The sequence below is a fragment of the Chroicocephalus ridibundus genome, chromosome 6 (assembly GCF_963924245.1).
Source record: "Chroicocephalus ridibundus chromosome 6, bChrRid1.1, whole genome shotgun sequence".
NCBI classification, from domain to species: domain Eukaryota; kingdom Metazoa; phylum Chordata; class Aves; order Charadriiformes; family Laridae; genus Chroicocephalus; species Chroicocephalus ridibundus.
The window spans coordinates 58,936,416-58,951,448 of record NC_086289.1 but is presented as its reverse complement, the minus strand read 5'-3'; the positions used below and the strand labels follow the sequence as shown (position 1 = coordinate 58,951,448).

At 47.0% G+C, this 15,033-nt stretch overlaps 1 protein-coding gene across 2 annotated transcripts in view; it reads left to right on the top strand.

Annotated features, from left to right (window-relative positions):
* Positions 1 to 524: 524 nt before the first annotated feature.
* RYK (receptor like tyrosine kinase) overlaps positions 525 to 15,033 on the top strand; it is a 64,165-nt gene continuing 49,656 nt past the window's right edge. For both annotated transcript variants that reach the window (XM_063339229.1, XM_063339228.1), the window contains exon 1: positions 525 to 998. In XM_063339229.1, the coding sequence (XP_063195299.1) occupies positions 689 to 998 (310 nt within the window). In that variant the 5' untranslated portion in view covers positions 525 to 688. The remainder of the gene's footprint in view (positions 999 to 15,033) is intronic.

Here is a 15,033-nt window from a genome sequence, read left to right as displayed (position 1 = left end):
AATTTTATTAAGTTAAAATGCTGTTCCAGGAGTATTTCCAGTTGGGTAACTTTCTGACCAGCACCAGTTATTTCAGGGTATCTGTTTTTGGGATGTTTTGGCGGAGGCTGCCCAGCCCTGTGGCGGAGACCCCACGGGCCCACCCGCCGGGCCTGCCCCCGGCCGGGCAGGCGGTGGGTGAGTGGGACCGGCCTCGGTCGATGGCCGGGACAGCCCGTGAGGGCTGGAAGGGCAGGGGTGACAGCAGAAGGGGACCGTGGAGGTGGCCAAAGGCGAGCGCGAGGCTACCTCAGGGGGGGTGGGTGGCCACCCCCTTCCAGCCTTCCCTCAGGACGGGCTCGGAGGCCCTCCAGGCATCGGGCAACGGCACCGGGAGGCACTGGAACGTACCAGTGGCCGGGCAGGACACCCGACGGCCGGCACAGCCGATGACACCCACCCGCTCCCGCCGCGCCGGGGCTGAGGGGGCTGCCGAGGCGGCGGGGGAGGGGCGGGGCCGGGCGGCCGCGCGTGCGCGGGGCGGGGCCTGCGGCGCGGCGGAGGAAGCGGCGCCAGCGGCGTCGGGCGCGCGCAGCCATGAGCGGCGGGGCGGGGAGTGGCGGCGGCGTGTGAGGGGCCCGGCGGGGCGGGGGGTTCCCGGCCCGGCCTTCCACCCCCGGTCCCTGCCTGCCGCCCTCCCCGCGGAGCGATGGTGCCAGGGCGCAGGGGCCGCCAGCCCGGCGGGGGGCGGCGGCGGCGGCGGGGCCGGCCCCTTTCGGCGCCGGGGGAGGCGGGCGCGGGACGGCCGCCGCCGCCGTCGTGGTGGTGCCGGGTGCGGGGCCCGCGCCGCCATCTCCTCCGCCTCCTGCCGCTGTTGCTGCTCCTGCCTGCCGGTGCCGAGGGCCAGGCCGGCCCCAGCTCCGGCCCGCACGCCGCGGGGCCCCCGGACTGGCCCCCCGCCGGCCCCGGGCCCAGCCTCAGCCTCTACCTGAGCGAGGAGGAGGTGCGCCGGCTGATCGGTGAGTGCGGGCCGGGGCCGCGCCGGGCCCGGCGGCGGGGCGGGCTGGGAGGGCGGTGGCCGTGGTGGGACGGGGGTCTGTGGGGGTGGGGGGCTGCGGGGCCAGAGGAGGGGAGGGGGGTCTATGGGACGGAGGTGGCGTTCGGGGTCCGGGCCCTCAGAAGGGGCCGAGGGGAGTTCTGTGGGGCTGGGGTGGCCGTTTAGGGGTCTGGAAGAGGATGGAGGGGTGTCTGTGGGGCTGGGAGGGGGTTGCAGCGCCGGGGGAGGGTGTGGGGTCTGTGGGACTGAGGAGGTGTTGGGGGTCCGGGCCCTCAGAAGGGTTTGAGGGGAGTGCTGTGGGGTTGGGGTGGCAGTTTTGGGGTCTGGAGAAGGATTGGGGGGCTGTCAGCGGGACTGAAGGACTGTGGGTGTTCAGGAGGCAATGGGGATGTCTGTGGGACTGGTGCGAGGGCAGCAGATCTGGGGGCGCGGGGGAGCATGGAGAGGGCTGCGAGTGGGCATGAAGGACCTGGGTCTCAGGAGAGGATGGGGATGACGGTACCGGGGTGGGCTTGGGTGAATCCGGGGATCCGTGTGGGGTTCTGTAGGGCTGGGTGAGCGGCTGCGGGGTGAGGGCTGGTCTTGGGGCGGAAAGGAGGAGCCTGAGGGCTCGGGAAAGAGCCTGTGTGCTGCCTCATGTGTGTGTGGCTGGGGTTTTAAGGGAAGAAAAGGGCTTTACCCTGATGGTGAGGGGTTCCCTTGGTTCATGTGACTGGGGATGGTGCCCCGTGGGAGCAGGGTAAGCCCTGGAAGCGGTGAGTTCAGGCCCCTGATTTAATTAGCGAGGCGAGTGACATTCAGAGGGCAGAGAGGAGACCTGGCAATAATTGGGTGCGTGTGTGAAAGGAATCTTAATTTCTAGGCAGGCTGACAATTGCTGCGCAAGTACTTGGAGACAGTTCATGAAGTCCCCCATCTGGCCCGCTGCGGAAGGCTTTCGCAGTAGTTTAGTGTTTGGAAGGTCTCTGATTTAAACAGATTTGTTTTCCGTAGGTTTTGGCTTGCTTAGGCTCTTGTTTAGAGTTAGTGACTGGAGTCTCAAAACAAGTATGTTGGTATCCCCAGTGATTTGTTTTTCAGCAAGTGTCCTATATCACTGTAGGCTGAAAAACAAGCAGTACAAAGACTTTATTTGCATCAAATGGACAAAATAAAAATAATTTGAACTCTGTAAGCACGTAGCTGGCTGAAGTCAGGGGACTAGGGACTGAATAACTCTGTAAACATTTTTTCCCTCATGGCTTGCTCTGGTGATTAGCGTTCTGTTGCTGTCATTTTTACATTGCATGTGCTTGCTGCCTGATGCTCCGTTATAGATAGAGGATAAAAATGTCGGGCTTCCTGTTTAGCTGAGTTTCTAAACAAATAGTTAATCTTGGAAATACGGAATGGTGAGGTTTGAGCTGTCCCGAGTCTAGTGCCTGAAATCTGTATTAGTTGGATTTGCTTAGACTTCTGTGGTCCACTAGTGTAATTATTCACCGTTAAGTAGCAACTGAGGAGGGAAGATCTGCTGTTATAATTTTTTAAGTTAAATCGATTCCTGTAACTTCCCTTATGAGTGTCTATTGCTAACGTGGCTAAAGTCACTTATTACTCAACCGTCTGTAGCTGGTTTACATCACTTCATCTATCTGACACTTAATGATTTGTTCTGGTTCTGTGACCCCAAAGGCTTGGATAAACTGGCATCTAATGCAGAGATAAACTGGCACTTTTTTCAGTTGGTGGTATTCAGATCACAAGAAATCTGTTGTAAACTGAGCTTCCAGGATCTACCTTGTGTTGTTGCCATGAGCAGATTTAACTTTAGGGATATCCTTTACATGTATTCGCTGTTGTAGGTAAGGTGTAGTTTAGTGAGGCACCTAGTCACAGGCAATCAAATCTCCAGTGAATCGATATATTCCTTTGGCAGAAGAAAGTCCAAAGGGAGACATGTTTGTTACAGTTCTTAACACACATGAGAACAAAAAAACCCTGTTTTAAAATGTTCAGTTTTGTAGTATCTGAATTGTGTTTACATACAATCAAGTTTATGGTTTAAGCACTTGTATTGGTGTGCATGAACTTTCAAGGAGCAGGGAGGTGTTTCAGCTTCTGTTACTTCTTTGAAGAAAGCTGTGGTGCAGAAGATGCTAGGATAGTCATTCACAGCAGATAGGAAAATGATGTTGCTTGTGAAGGTGCTAATAGAAACCTAGCAGCTAGTTTCCTTCACCTTTTGTTTCTAAACAAACTCTGTCTACTCTACTGTCTTGCTGTGGTTGAACAGAAAACTCTGAGGCTTTCTGAAGTGCTCATAAACCCAAATGTTACACAGAGTTACCACAGCCTGTGGTGTGTTTTCACATTTCTTAATATCGCCCCCATACATCTTTAGATTGCAAATTTGATTTGGAACAACATAAGTGTGCGATTGTGAGTTGTTGAATCAGCCAGGAATGGTAATATGGTGCATCCTTCGTGCAAGCCTGCAGCATCCACACAGGGTCTGGTGTAAGGTCTGCAGGGCCGTGCCCATCATGGTCTCTCCACCAGTGAGGCTGAGCCAGTTCAGTGGCACATTGCAGAGCTTCTCCTCTCCTCAAAACCAGAGTTCGGTGTCTTGCAGAACCATGGCCTGTGTTTTTAATTAGGTTGTGGCTCTTGTAAATTAAATAGTGACTTGCTTAAGATTATTTGTGGCTGCTGTTCTTTCTGGGGCGTGGAAGCAGGACAGATACTATGGTTTATAGTGAAAACTGCCCACTACTTTCCTGTATGCCCGATTTTCACCGTTAGGCTGTGTGATTCCGACCATGTGTCTGCCTTAGGAGAAATTGCTTTGAAATCTTCAGAACTTTACAGAGAAGAAAACTAGAGAAAACTGGCTCATTTTGTCGTGTGAGATGGATTTTTATTTTGAAAAGCTGCAGAGTTCTGTCTGAAAGCAGAATTCGCTATATGGCAGGCAGATGGTGCCTCTGTCAGAAATATCTCTTGCCATTCCCATGGAAAATGTTCACAGCCATCCAAACTATAAGCCGGTGGTGTCGAAATTGTGGTTTTCACATACTTGGATGTGTCAGATTGCACTCACACCGGGCAGGATTCAGTGATAGGTGGGATAAAGGTAGAAAGAGAGAAAGGAGCTGGTCAAGGGGGCTTAGTTAAGATGAATTCAGTGATGGCAGCGGGAGCCAGGGGTGTTGGAGTGAGAGCAGGGATGAGGTACAGGGTGATAGGGAGGAGGGAGAGAAGTGCACCTTGCTGGGGAGAGACATCCAGAGCACCACAACCCCTTTTTAGGGGTGTCTGCGAACCCGCTCGGCACCGTGATCCATAGCTTTTTGCAGTTGGTTCACATGCGCAGGCCCAAAAAAGATTGTCCATAAATCTGAAGGAAGTGTTAGTCTTATGGAGCGGCTAACTATATAGGCATGATAACACCACCTATCATATCACTTTTTTCCAGCAACTGCCCTGTGATGCTAAACTCGGAGGGCAGGTGGTGTTAAATCAGTGATGAGTTATTCAGTAGGTCTGTCCTTGATTTAGTGACTTCCATTCAAATTTTCCTGTGAAATCAGTGTGTGGTGTTCGCCTAATGATGAAATGCTCCATTGATCTGCTTTTCACAGGATTCTGTGATATAAAGGCACGTGTACACCCTGCTCTGCAGGTAGTGAACTAAGATTTAAAAAATAAAGTAAAACATATCCATTAATATTAGGTAGCTAGTTTTAATAATTAAGGATTTGATCTGGTCTATTTAAAGTACATAACATTATTTAGCACTTAATGCATTCATGGTGTATCTCTTAGACCTTCAGCTGCGAGTTCCTGGCAGTTCTACAGCTCAGCCTCACAGGAGCCCTTGGGTTATGCCCTCTGCCTACAAGAACCAGAATCAATAGCTGCCTCTGAAAACTTGGTTTAAGCAGTTTTTCTTGCGTTGCAGGCAGTTCGTTTGCAGCATTCGTGAGATAGCACCTAATTGTTCACAGCAGCAACAAGGTGCTTTAGCAGTGAGGACAATCCTTTCTGTTCTTTCAAGATTTTTTTATTTTTGTAGACTACATGCCTTTCAGCTGTGGAATAGCCCTCCTCATCACATGGCTCTCGTTCTTTTTAGAGACAGGCCTAGCCTGGATGCTAAATGAGACTTTAGTCCCGGGTGGAAAAAATAGAATCATAGAATTGTTAGGGTTGGAAGGGACCTTAAAGATCATCTAGTTCCAAGCCCCCTGCCATGGGCAGGGACACCTCCCACTAGATCAGATTGCTCAGAGCCCCGTCCAGCCTGGCCTTAAACCCTTCCAGGGATGGGGCTTCCGCCACCTCTCTGGGCAACCTGTTACAGTGTCTCACCACCCTCATGGTGAAGAACTTCTTCCTAACGTCCAGTCTGAATCGTCCCATCTCTAGTTTTAATCCATTCCCTCTAGTCCTACCATTACCCGACATCCTAAAAAGTCCCTCCCCAGCTTTCTTGTAGTCCCCCTTAAGATACTGGTAGGCCACTATAAGGTCTCCTTGGAGCCTTCTTTTCTCCAGGCTGAACAGCCCCAACTCTCTCAGTCTGTCCTCATAGCAGAGGTTCTCCAGCCCTCTGATCATCCTCGTGGCCCTTCTCTGGACACATTCCAGCATGTCCACATCTCTCTTGTAGTAGAGGCTCCCAGAATTGGATGCAGTACCCCGGGTGGTGTCTCATGAGAGTGGAGTAGAGGGGCAGAATCACCTCTCTCGACCTGCTGGCCACGCTTCTCCTGATGCAGCCCAGGATATGATTGGCTTTTTGGGCTGCTAGTGCACACTGGCGGCTCATGTTGAGCTTCTTGTCTACCAGCACCCCCAAGTCCTTTTCTTCAGAGCTGCTCTCAAGCCAGTCACTGCCCAGCCTATATCGGTGCTTGGGATTGCCCCAACCCAGATGGAGGACCTTGCACTTGGTCTTGTTGAACTTCATGAGGTTGGCATGGGCCCACCTCTCCAGCCTGTCAAGGTCCCTCTGGATGGCATCTCTTCCCTCCAGCGTGTCAGCCGCCCCACACAGCTTGGTGTCGTCGGCAAACTTGCTGAGGGTGCACTCTATGCTACTGTCCATGTTGCTGACGAAGATGTTAAACAAGACAGGTCCCAGTACTGATCCTTGAGGGACTCCGCTTGTCACTGGCCTCCACTTGGACATGGACCCATTGACAGCCACTCTTTGGGTATGGCCATCAAGCCAGTTCTTCGTCCACTGAATTGTCAGTCCATCAATCCCATATTTTATCAGCTTGGAGACCAGGATGTCATGTGGGACAGTGTCAAAGGCTTTGCTCAGGTCCAGGTAAATGATGTCAGTTGCTGTATTATTATCATATAACTAAGGGCTGTCGTAATGCATATATAAGGGGGGGCTAAACTAGAATTGCAGGAGAATCTTGAAGTTCGAAGTCCTACAATGTTTGCATTGAGTTTGTGAACTTAATATTCTTTGGCCTAGTTTCTTCTGAGTAATCATATTGGATGGCATCTTCTGTTGGGTTTGTATTTGCACTTGCTTAATTACAGAGCTAAACTAATTTAACACTTGTGTGACTCTTACATGTTCTATAGAATTTAATTTGAAGCCAGTGTTCAGCTTACTAAAATGAGTTGTCTGGTCATAAGATGCAAAACTGATGCAAAATCTATTATAGCATAGGGTTGTTTGTTTCTTAAATCGTACTGCTGACTCTGAGTGGTTGAGGTTGGCAATGGAGATCATCTGGTTCAACCCCTTGTTCAAGCAGGGCCACCTGGAGCTTGTTGTCCGATACCATGTCCAGAAGCTTTTGAATTTCTCCAAGGATGGAAACTCCACCACCTCTGTGGGCAGCCTGTGTCAGTGTTCAGTCACAGTAGAAGAGTTTTTCCTGATGTTCAGACAGACCCTCCCATGTTTTGGTTTGTCCTTGTTGCTTCTGGTCCTGTCACCAGGCACCACTGAGAAAAGCTTGTCTCTGTCCTCTTTGCACACACCTTCAGATCATTACGTACATTGATAACATCTCTGAGCCTTCTCTTCTCCAAGAGAGTCTCCAAGGAGCTGAATGCCCCAGCTCTCTCAACCTCTCCTCATAGGACAGGTGCTCCAGTCCCTTTAATCACCTTTGTGGCCCTTTGCTGGACTCTCTCCAGTAGCTCTGTGTCTCTTGTATTGGGGGGCCTAGCACTGGACCCAGTATTCCAAGTGTGCCCTTGCCAGGGCTGAGCAGAGCCCTGATAAATTATAGACCAAATGCAGCTTTGTGAATTTCAGATGGAGACTGATCATCTACTTAATGCAGCAGCTGATCAAGTGGTGTTTGAATTTTCAGCTTTCTTAATGTCACTATTTTGGGGAGGTAGCAACAGGAGTTCATGTCAGAAGTGCTTTATGGCACTTGCACTGCACTTGTAGTGACTGGAAATCCTCGTATTTCTTTGTTTGTCACCTGGTTAGTTGTCCTTGTTATGAAATAGCTGTCCTTGTTATGAAAGGGAGCTGAAAATCAGTGTGCTGGGAAGAGCTGGATGTTCACATTATTGAAAGGCTGTGATTCCTGAAATGCTTCAGGGCCTTATTAGAAGCCTGTCTGTGCCTGTCTGACAGCATCGCTACCTAGACCACCACAGCGAGCTAGTGCTTTGTTAGGAGCACCCAAGATAAATTTCCATGTGAGATGGGTGACTGTGACAGCTGCTTGTACATGGTACCTCTTTAGGACGGAAAAAATACAGCAAAGAGCCTCTGTGTAGCTGCAGGAGGATGAATGAGATGTCCACTGAAGAGCAGAGAGATGTTTGGCTACCCTGAGGTCTCGATGCAAGTGTCGATGTGGTGTGTGACCTATGTGGTGCGTTCAGAATCTGGTTCTGTTGTATACGTGTTCTTAAATCTTTGTTTTCTAGACTCTGAAGAACATGAATTTTTGCACGTTGTATGCAAAAATAAGTATTGTGGCGTTGTGCGCCACATGCCTGTCTTTGCAGAAGTGCAAAAACCTGCATGCTAATGCTTCATTTTACCATTCCAAAGGCACTTAGATTAGGTGATGATGGCCTGAAAATATTCTGATATGTTCCACTTAATCGGAAGTGCTGATTTTAGGATAATTATTTTATTACCTTGCCCTGTAAAGCCCTTTAGTCTAATGATAGTGCATGACTAGTGTTTTTTAGATGGGCTTTTTAGCATTTCAGGTGAATGTCGCTCAGGTCCGCTTTGGAGAAGGATGGGATTGACTGGCGGGGCGTTTGGGGGGCGCATGCAGCAACACCTGGCTGCTTGCAAGCTGCGGCAGGTTGTGACAAGTTACTTGCATGGCGGAGTTGAGCAATCTGTTTTCATTTTGGGGCTGTTCAGTGTGCTTGGATGCTTGTCCGTCTGATTTACCAAGTACCATGGTTCATGTCAATATTGTTTGGAGGTTTATGAGAACAAGCTGCATTTGGGGTTCCTCTGCTCTTTTCCATTCTATTACCTCACTTTTAATTTGCAAAGTTCAAATAGCGTGTGGATAGCTGTTTCTTCGGAGATGCGTGTAGTCATATAAATCCTCTGCAATATTCGTAATGCTTGCAAACCCACAGAAGAATATGCTTCTAGAAGTTTGAAATAGCCTATGGAAGGCCATCAAGAGTGGTGCCAGCGGAGCAGCCTCTAGCCCGGATGAGGATTGCTTTGGAATAATTGATTCTGTGTGACTGCCCTTAAGAGGGAAGTCCGGGAAATACTTAAGTCCTTGTGTGTATTGACCCACTTGTCGGTGCTGAGGTGGGTGGTTGATTTCTGCAGCCTGCTTTATCACACCGTTTAGAAATGCTGGGGTCTCCATCTGAATCCTACCCTGAGAAAGCAATCTGCCTCTGCAAATTGGCCGCTCAGGAGGGCCTGCATGGGCAGCAGGCGGCTTGGTTTCCTCCTGTGGCTCTTCTGCGCTCAGCCCTGGGAGGAAGCAGCCATTTCAGCTCCCCAGAGGCCAAGGTCTGTCTAGTGATAAATGCTTGTGGCTCTTGTAACATTCATGTGTCAGGGACTTGGAAGAAATCTGACCTCTGAGACTGAGATGAAGGGGGGGGGGGGGGGCGGGGAAATAATCCCAAAGTTGCATTCCTCACTGCTCTGACTTTACACCTGTGTTCTCTCTGGCAGCATCGTATTTATCACTGTTGATTGTTTGGCCTCTTTGAATACATGCTCTCTTTCTCCCTCCAGTGTGTGGACAGAATGGGAACAAGAGAGAGGAAATGGAGGCAGAGAGCTCCTGCATGCATGAGAAAAGCCAGCAAGAAGGGCTCGCGGTACCGAGAGGAAGGCAGGGACTGAAAGTGCTCCTAAACACCGTCTAGGCAGGGGAAAATACAAGTGATAAGGATCACGCTTACAGGCATGAAAAATTCCTGGGTAGCATTTTCCTGAGAATGGGAGCTATGTACTGTACACTGGTCTGTGGGTACGTTAAAAGATAAAGCATTTGGGGAAGTCTTATGTTTTCTTTCCTCCCCTTCTGCTATTCAGAGTTGTGTTTGGATACTGGAAAAGCTGAATTAATGAGGCAAATTCCAAATGTATCTTGGCTCATATTTGTTCTGAGCTCTAGGAAAACAGTATTGCTTGATGACTAATTCCTGCCCAAAACTATACATGCTGAAATATCACCAAGGCTCCTACTTTTCTTGCAGTTATTCCTCTAATAACTTAGTGTGCAGTATTAAAATTGTATTCAACTGTGAAAGCAGGGAGTGTGTAAAGGGTGAAGTGCGTTTAATGAGTTGTGCCTGATGAATTGATTTTTTTTTTTCCCCCCCCCTGAATGGCAGCGGCACCAGCAGATCCCATGTAAGAATGAATGCTAACACTCTCTGAAGATGCCTTGTGGCGGTACAAAGGGCGCGATGGTAGAGGCTTCAAATGCATTATTTCTCTTCCATCTCTGCCTTTGTCCTTCTTTCAAGCGGATAACTCACATATTTGCACTGACTGCTTTGGAGATCTGGGAGCAGAAGCAACAGCATGAAACTAATGTGATGCTTTAGAATTTTGCTGCCACTTACTGGGTGTTGAATAGCTGTAATTAAATTAACCAGTATATTGATTTCACCGTGCTGCTTGGGAAAGATAAGCGCAGTAACGTAAGCGTTGGATCTGCGGCTTAGTAGGCTTGAAAAGCTGCAGCCGCTCAGAATGCATAATACTAGCGTTACCAGTGAAGCTGAGCAGGTTGATAAACTAAAGATGGCTATCTTCTCAAAACTGTTTTAGCCTTTATGAAGTTACTTGATGGCCTTGTAGAGTAATTCCTAATAAAAGAAAAACATACTGAGCTCCGTGGCTTTCCTGAGTGCGGAGATTGCCACAGAAGCGAATAGACCTGTTTTAGTGGCACCACTTCTGTGGGTAGGTGATACTAAAATACTGCAAATTCTCATTATTTGCAAGTCCAAGTGATATCTGACATATCTTGGTTTAGATGATTGAGTTTTGGCTGGGCAGATTACAGCAGTTCACTTCAAAAGCTTTGTGATGCTAGTAAGTGTTTCATCTGAAATTACTTATTTCGAGGTGTGTGCTCTTGGGCAACTGTGGTTTGTGTGGATGGAACCTTTGTTTTCTATTCTCAATGTTTTACTTTCATTCTAATTCAAAAGGAGCATCAAACTTCACGTTACAATAATTAAGAGACATTTGCCATTACTGATAGGTATACTTACGAAATAAAAATTGAACATAACCATTCCCTGTGCTAAGAATAAAGTTGTTTAATTTGCTCATAAAACTTAGCTGGTTTTGTTGGGAGTCTTTTCTAAATTTCATTTAGGTGGTGTTCTCAGGAGCGGAGTTTACTTGTATTCTGCTCTAGGGTAAGACATGTGTTGTTGGTGTCCTGTGTCCGTGTCCCCCCCCCCCCCCCCCCCCCCCCCCCCCCCCGTTAAGGTGAGTGTCATCTAACCACTTTCACAGCAGTCTTTATATCCTACCTATCAGAAAAACAAAGATTTTTTTTTTTTCTGTAGTTGAAGGAGAGAAGAATAAGCGGGCAGGCTGTTGAAATGTAATTGTTGCTGCTGTTCAGAGACAAACAAAAGGGTAAGCAGTTGGGTCCTAGGAACAATGAACATCGTCTTTTTAGCATGGATGGAGTTAAATATTGCAAAGTTCCTTACGCTTTTATTTCAGCAAGTGCCATCTCCTAGGGGAAGCTTCTTCCTGTAAAAGGGAAGAAGTCTGTTCTGTGACTTTCAGAAAGGCTTTCGGTGAGAAAAATCCCGTTTGCCTGTGGTGTTGAACTTGCAAATTCTATTTAACGGCATCAATAAGGTGAATTGCGGGTGATGCGTCAGTGAAGATTCATGAGCATTTAATGAGAGGTCTCAGCTAAGAGTTTTTCCTCTTGTTTGCTAAATGTTGGGAAGCTTCCTACTAAGATTTCCTGGCAGGGAGTCTTGGTTGGTTTTCAAGGATGTAGTCGTCATCGTCTTGAAGTTAGGTTGAGTATTTCCTCAAATTGAATGCCTTGCATATTGTATTCCTTCTCCAGCTCGTGAAAAGTTATCTCCGCACAGGTAACAAAGCCATTTGTGTAAATAATCACAGTCCGTGTGCTCTCTGCTGCTGCTGCTGGGCGGATTTAGGGGAGCTTGCAAAGCAACCGTGCTGTTGCAATGAGGCATCAGTCTCTGGTGGGAGAGGTTTTCTGTGGAGGTGAGAATGGATTTAATTCAATGCCACAGAGTTTGCGTGTTCCAGTAGGCTTTAGTGATGTGTCAAACTGTGATCTTATTTCTAGTCTGTTTTCCATGCACTCCGTACTGTGGTTTCGCTTTTTCCTTTTCAAGGTCTATGGTACTGGATTATAAGACACTTCTTTCTAGCAGAGCATAGAATGGAATTTAGAAAAGTGGATGAGAGAGCTCTTTGGCGAGACAGATGCATGTAGGCAATGAAGAACTTCATGTAGAGGTAGGAAGTTGTCCCCAAAAAAATGGGGGATTCTTGGTGGTGTTTCCCCCCCCCCCCCCAAGGTGGGCATTGAGCAGAAGGACTGTTCAACACTCGGGGAAGAAATGTTTCTAAGCAAAAGGCAGAAAGCGTTTTAGTAAGTATTGATGGATTTGTGCCTGCTGATTTGTCTTTCAAGCTTGACGCTGAGCAAACCTTTGACATTCTCTGGCGCCTGTGTTAAGAGTGAAAAGCTGTTTCTTCATCATCTCTGTGTTACTTAAGATTTAAAGTTTTCTTTTTTTTTTTCCGTGATATTTTTCATCAGTCATCTTTTCCAGAGACTCATGGCCTGTAAGACGTTTAAAAGCAAGTATTTCAGCCCAAATTCCTGACCAACAGCTACAACTGGCAGACTGTAGCATTGTGGAAAACTTAAGTAAAACTGCAAGTAGAAGGCTATAATCTGTTACTTGTTTTATTAAAGGAAAGTTCACATTCGATGTTGTATATACTGGATATGTAGAAATAAGTTTACATGTGTATATATATATATTTAGATACTTAGTATTACATTTCCAGTACTTTGCTATTTTCTAAATGAAATTGATACATGTGGGTCGGTTTGCATTTGATTTCCTCACTTTTTAAACTCCCAGTTGTCGTTTCAGCTCTGTGTAAGCTGATTGTTGTACTAATTAAATACACTCAAACAAAGAAGAATTGTCCAGTGCTGGGAGAATCCTGTATGTTTATGGGGTGGGTTGCCCGGACCTGGGAAGTGGATGGTGGTGAAGGAATGTTAAAGCTTGAGGTTCGTGCTCTTTCATGTGGATGTTCAGCCAGGAGTGGAAGCTTCTGGTCTGGCCAGAGGTCTAACCCAGATGAGCTGCTCGAGAGTGGAGGCATCATTCTCTGGAGCACATAAACCTCTGAACAAATAGAATATTTATATAAAGATAATAACTTGTTTAACTGTGTAACTTTTCTCAATTAATTTATTTCAGTGGCTGTGAGTTAGGAGCAGGAGTGGCTTGCTGTGTGAGGGCTGTGGCGGTTTGACGTGGTGCTGCAGAGATTTCTCAGCTGCTTATGAAGAAACACTTGCAAATTACAGACTAGTGTATTAAGAAAACAGGCGCTAATTTCAGTCATTTCTGTACAGAGACAGGAGTCTACCAGAGGGTTGGATAGGCAGCTGTGGGAGCCAGTTATGTCAGCTATCGTTACCAGGTTGCTATTAGACTAGGGCTTGTATTCATATTGCAGCCAGCAGTTATTTCAGTAAGAGCAATCTCATCCAACTCTTACATTGCGTGTTCATTCTTGATTTTTAGACGTAATCTTCCAGAATTGTTATGATGACTTGAAGTCTGTTACCTGGGATAACAGATGCCTAAATACTGGTGTCGTCTTTAAGGAGGTTGTGTTACTACTAGTGCACATTGTAGGGTAGATTTGCTTCATAAGAATAAAATCTAATTTTTCCCATGCTGATAGCGGCAAGTTTCTTTTGTAGATTGTGCTTAAAAAGAAAAAAAAAAAGAGTTGAAGCTAGACTGCATTTACACAAGGGCATTTGAAAAGAAGTGTTTTGTTAGGCTGCTAGACTGACATGATCCAATTTTGTCGTGAACACAAGGGCTGCTCAGCATCTCTTGCATTTGGGAATGAAAACTGGCCTCTCCCCTTCCTTTCTGAGCTTCTTCAGATGTTTTGTTATGTTAAACAGTGCAAAGAATGACAGACTTTCTCTGTGGTGCTGCTTAAATTTACCTTTTTGTTTGTGTTCAATTTTAATTTATTCTTTCAAGTTTGCATCCAAGGGTGGGAGGCACAAAGATGTGGAAGTTAATAATGAGATTTAGGGGTTGCCTGGGTAAAAGGGTGGCGTTTTTGCCTTGAAATCAAAGCGAAGCATTGGTCTTACTGTTTTCATGTGGGTTGGTGTAGGTTAGTCAAGTCCAAGTAATGAGAAACTACATCCTTTAGTGTTGTGCATTGTCTGCAGATGGACTTGTTTAAGGAAGGTCACCAAAGCAAAACTGCAGCCAGTGTTTTAAAACTGCGTTGTTCATTGCCAATTACTGCTTAAACCAATAGAAGCATTTCTGAAAAGCTTCTTTTCCTCCTCTGCAGTTTCTGTAACCCAACAATTTTTTGGTATTTCTTTGTAAGGTTCTCCACTTCTTTCTTTGTTTTACTGCTTTGCCTAGAAAATGATTATTGAAGAACTGTCTGTTTTCTCTATCTGTTTGTAATGCATCTGCGTTTTTCTTCTACAGCCACTTGTTTTCTGCTTTTATCATTCCATGTGTGACATAAAACATTACGTACCAATGTGGGTTTGGTCCAGGATGATGGTGCATTTGCCCTGCATAAAGTGCAAGGTGACGAAAAGTGTTGAACACCTTAGGAGGTAACCTTAGGAGGAACTGATGTCTTGCAGAATTACGTTTTCCTTCCCCCTGCCATTCAGTAGGTTTTAGTGTAGAGTTTACTAAGCATTCTTGAAATCCGAAACAATTGGAAAAAAGAACCTTGTTTTTATCTTCTTTTCCTCACCAACCTGCTAGGTAGGCTGATTACATCTGATGCTGCTACTGTGTTTGAAAGAGACTTACACACTTAAAAAGAAGTAAAGAATTGAGGTTGCTAGTTTCGGCTGTGTATTGACAGTGACTTGCTTGATTTGACACCATCTTTCAAAGCTACCTGTGCCCAAAGCATGCTTTGAAAAAAGGCCTAGACTATCTGCATAAGGTAACAGTACTATTTCAGTACAAGATCACAGAATGATAGGGATCTCTGGAGATCATCTAGTCCAACCCCCTGCCAGAGCAGGTTCACCCAGAGCAGGTTGCACAGGAACGCATCCAGGTGGGTTTGGAATGTCTCCAGAGATGGAGACTCCACCACCTGTCTGGGCAGCCTGTGGCAGGGCTCTGCCACCCTCACAGGAAAGAAGTTCCTCCTCATGTTTAGGTGGAACTTCTCATGGTCAAGTTTGTGCCCGTTACCTCTTGTCCTGTCACTGGGCACCACTGAAAAGAGCCTGGCC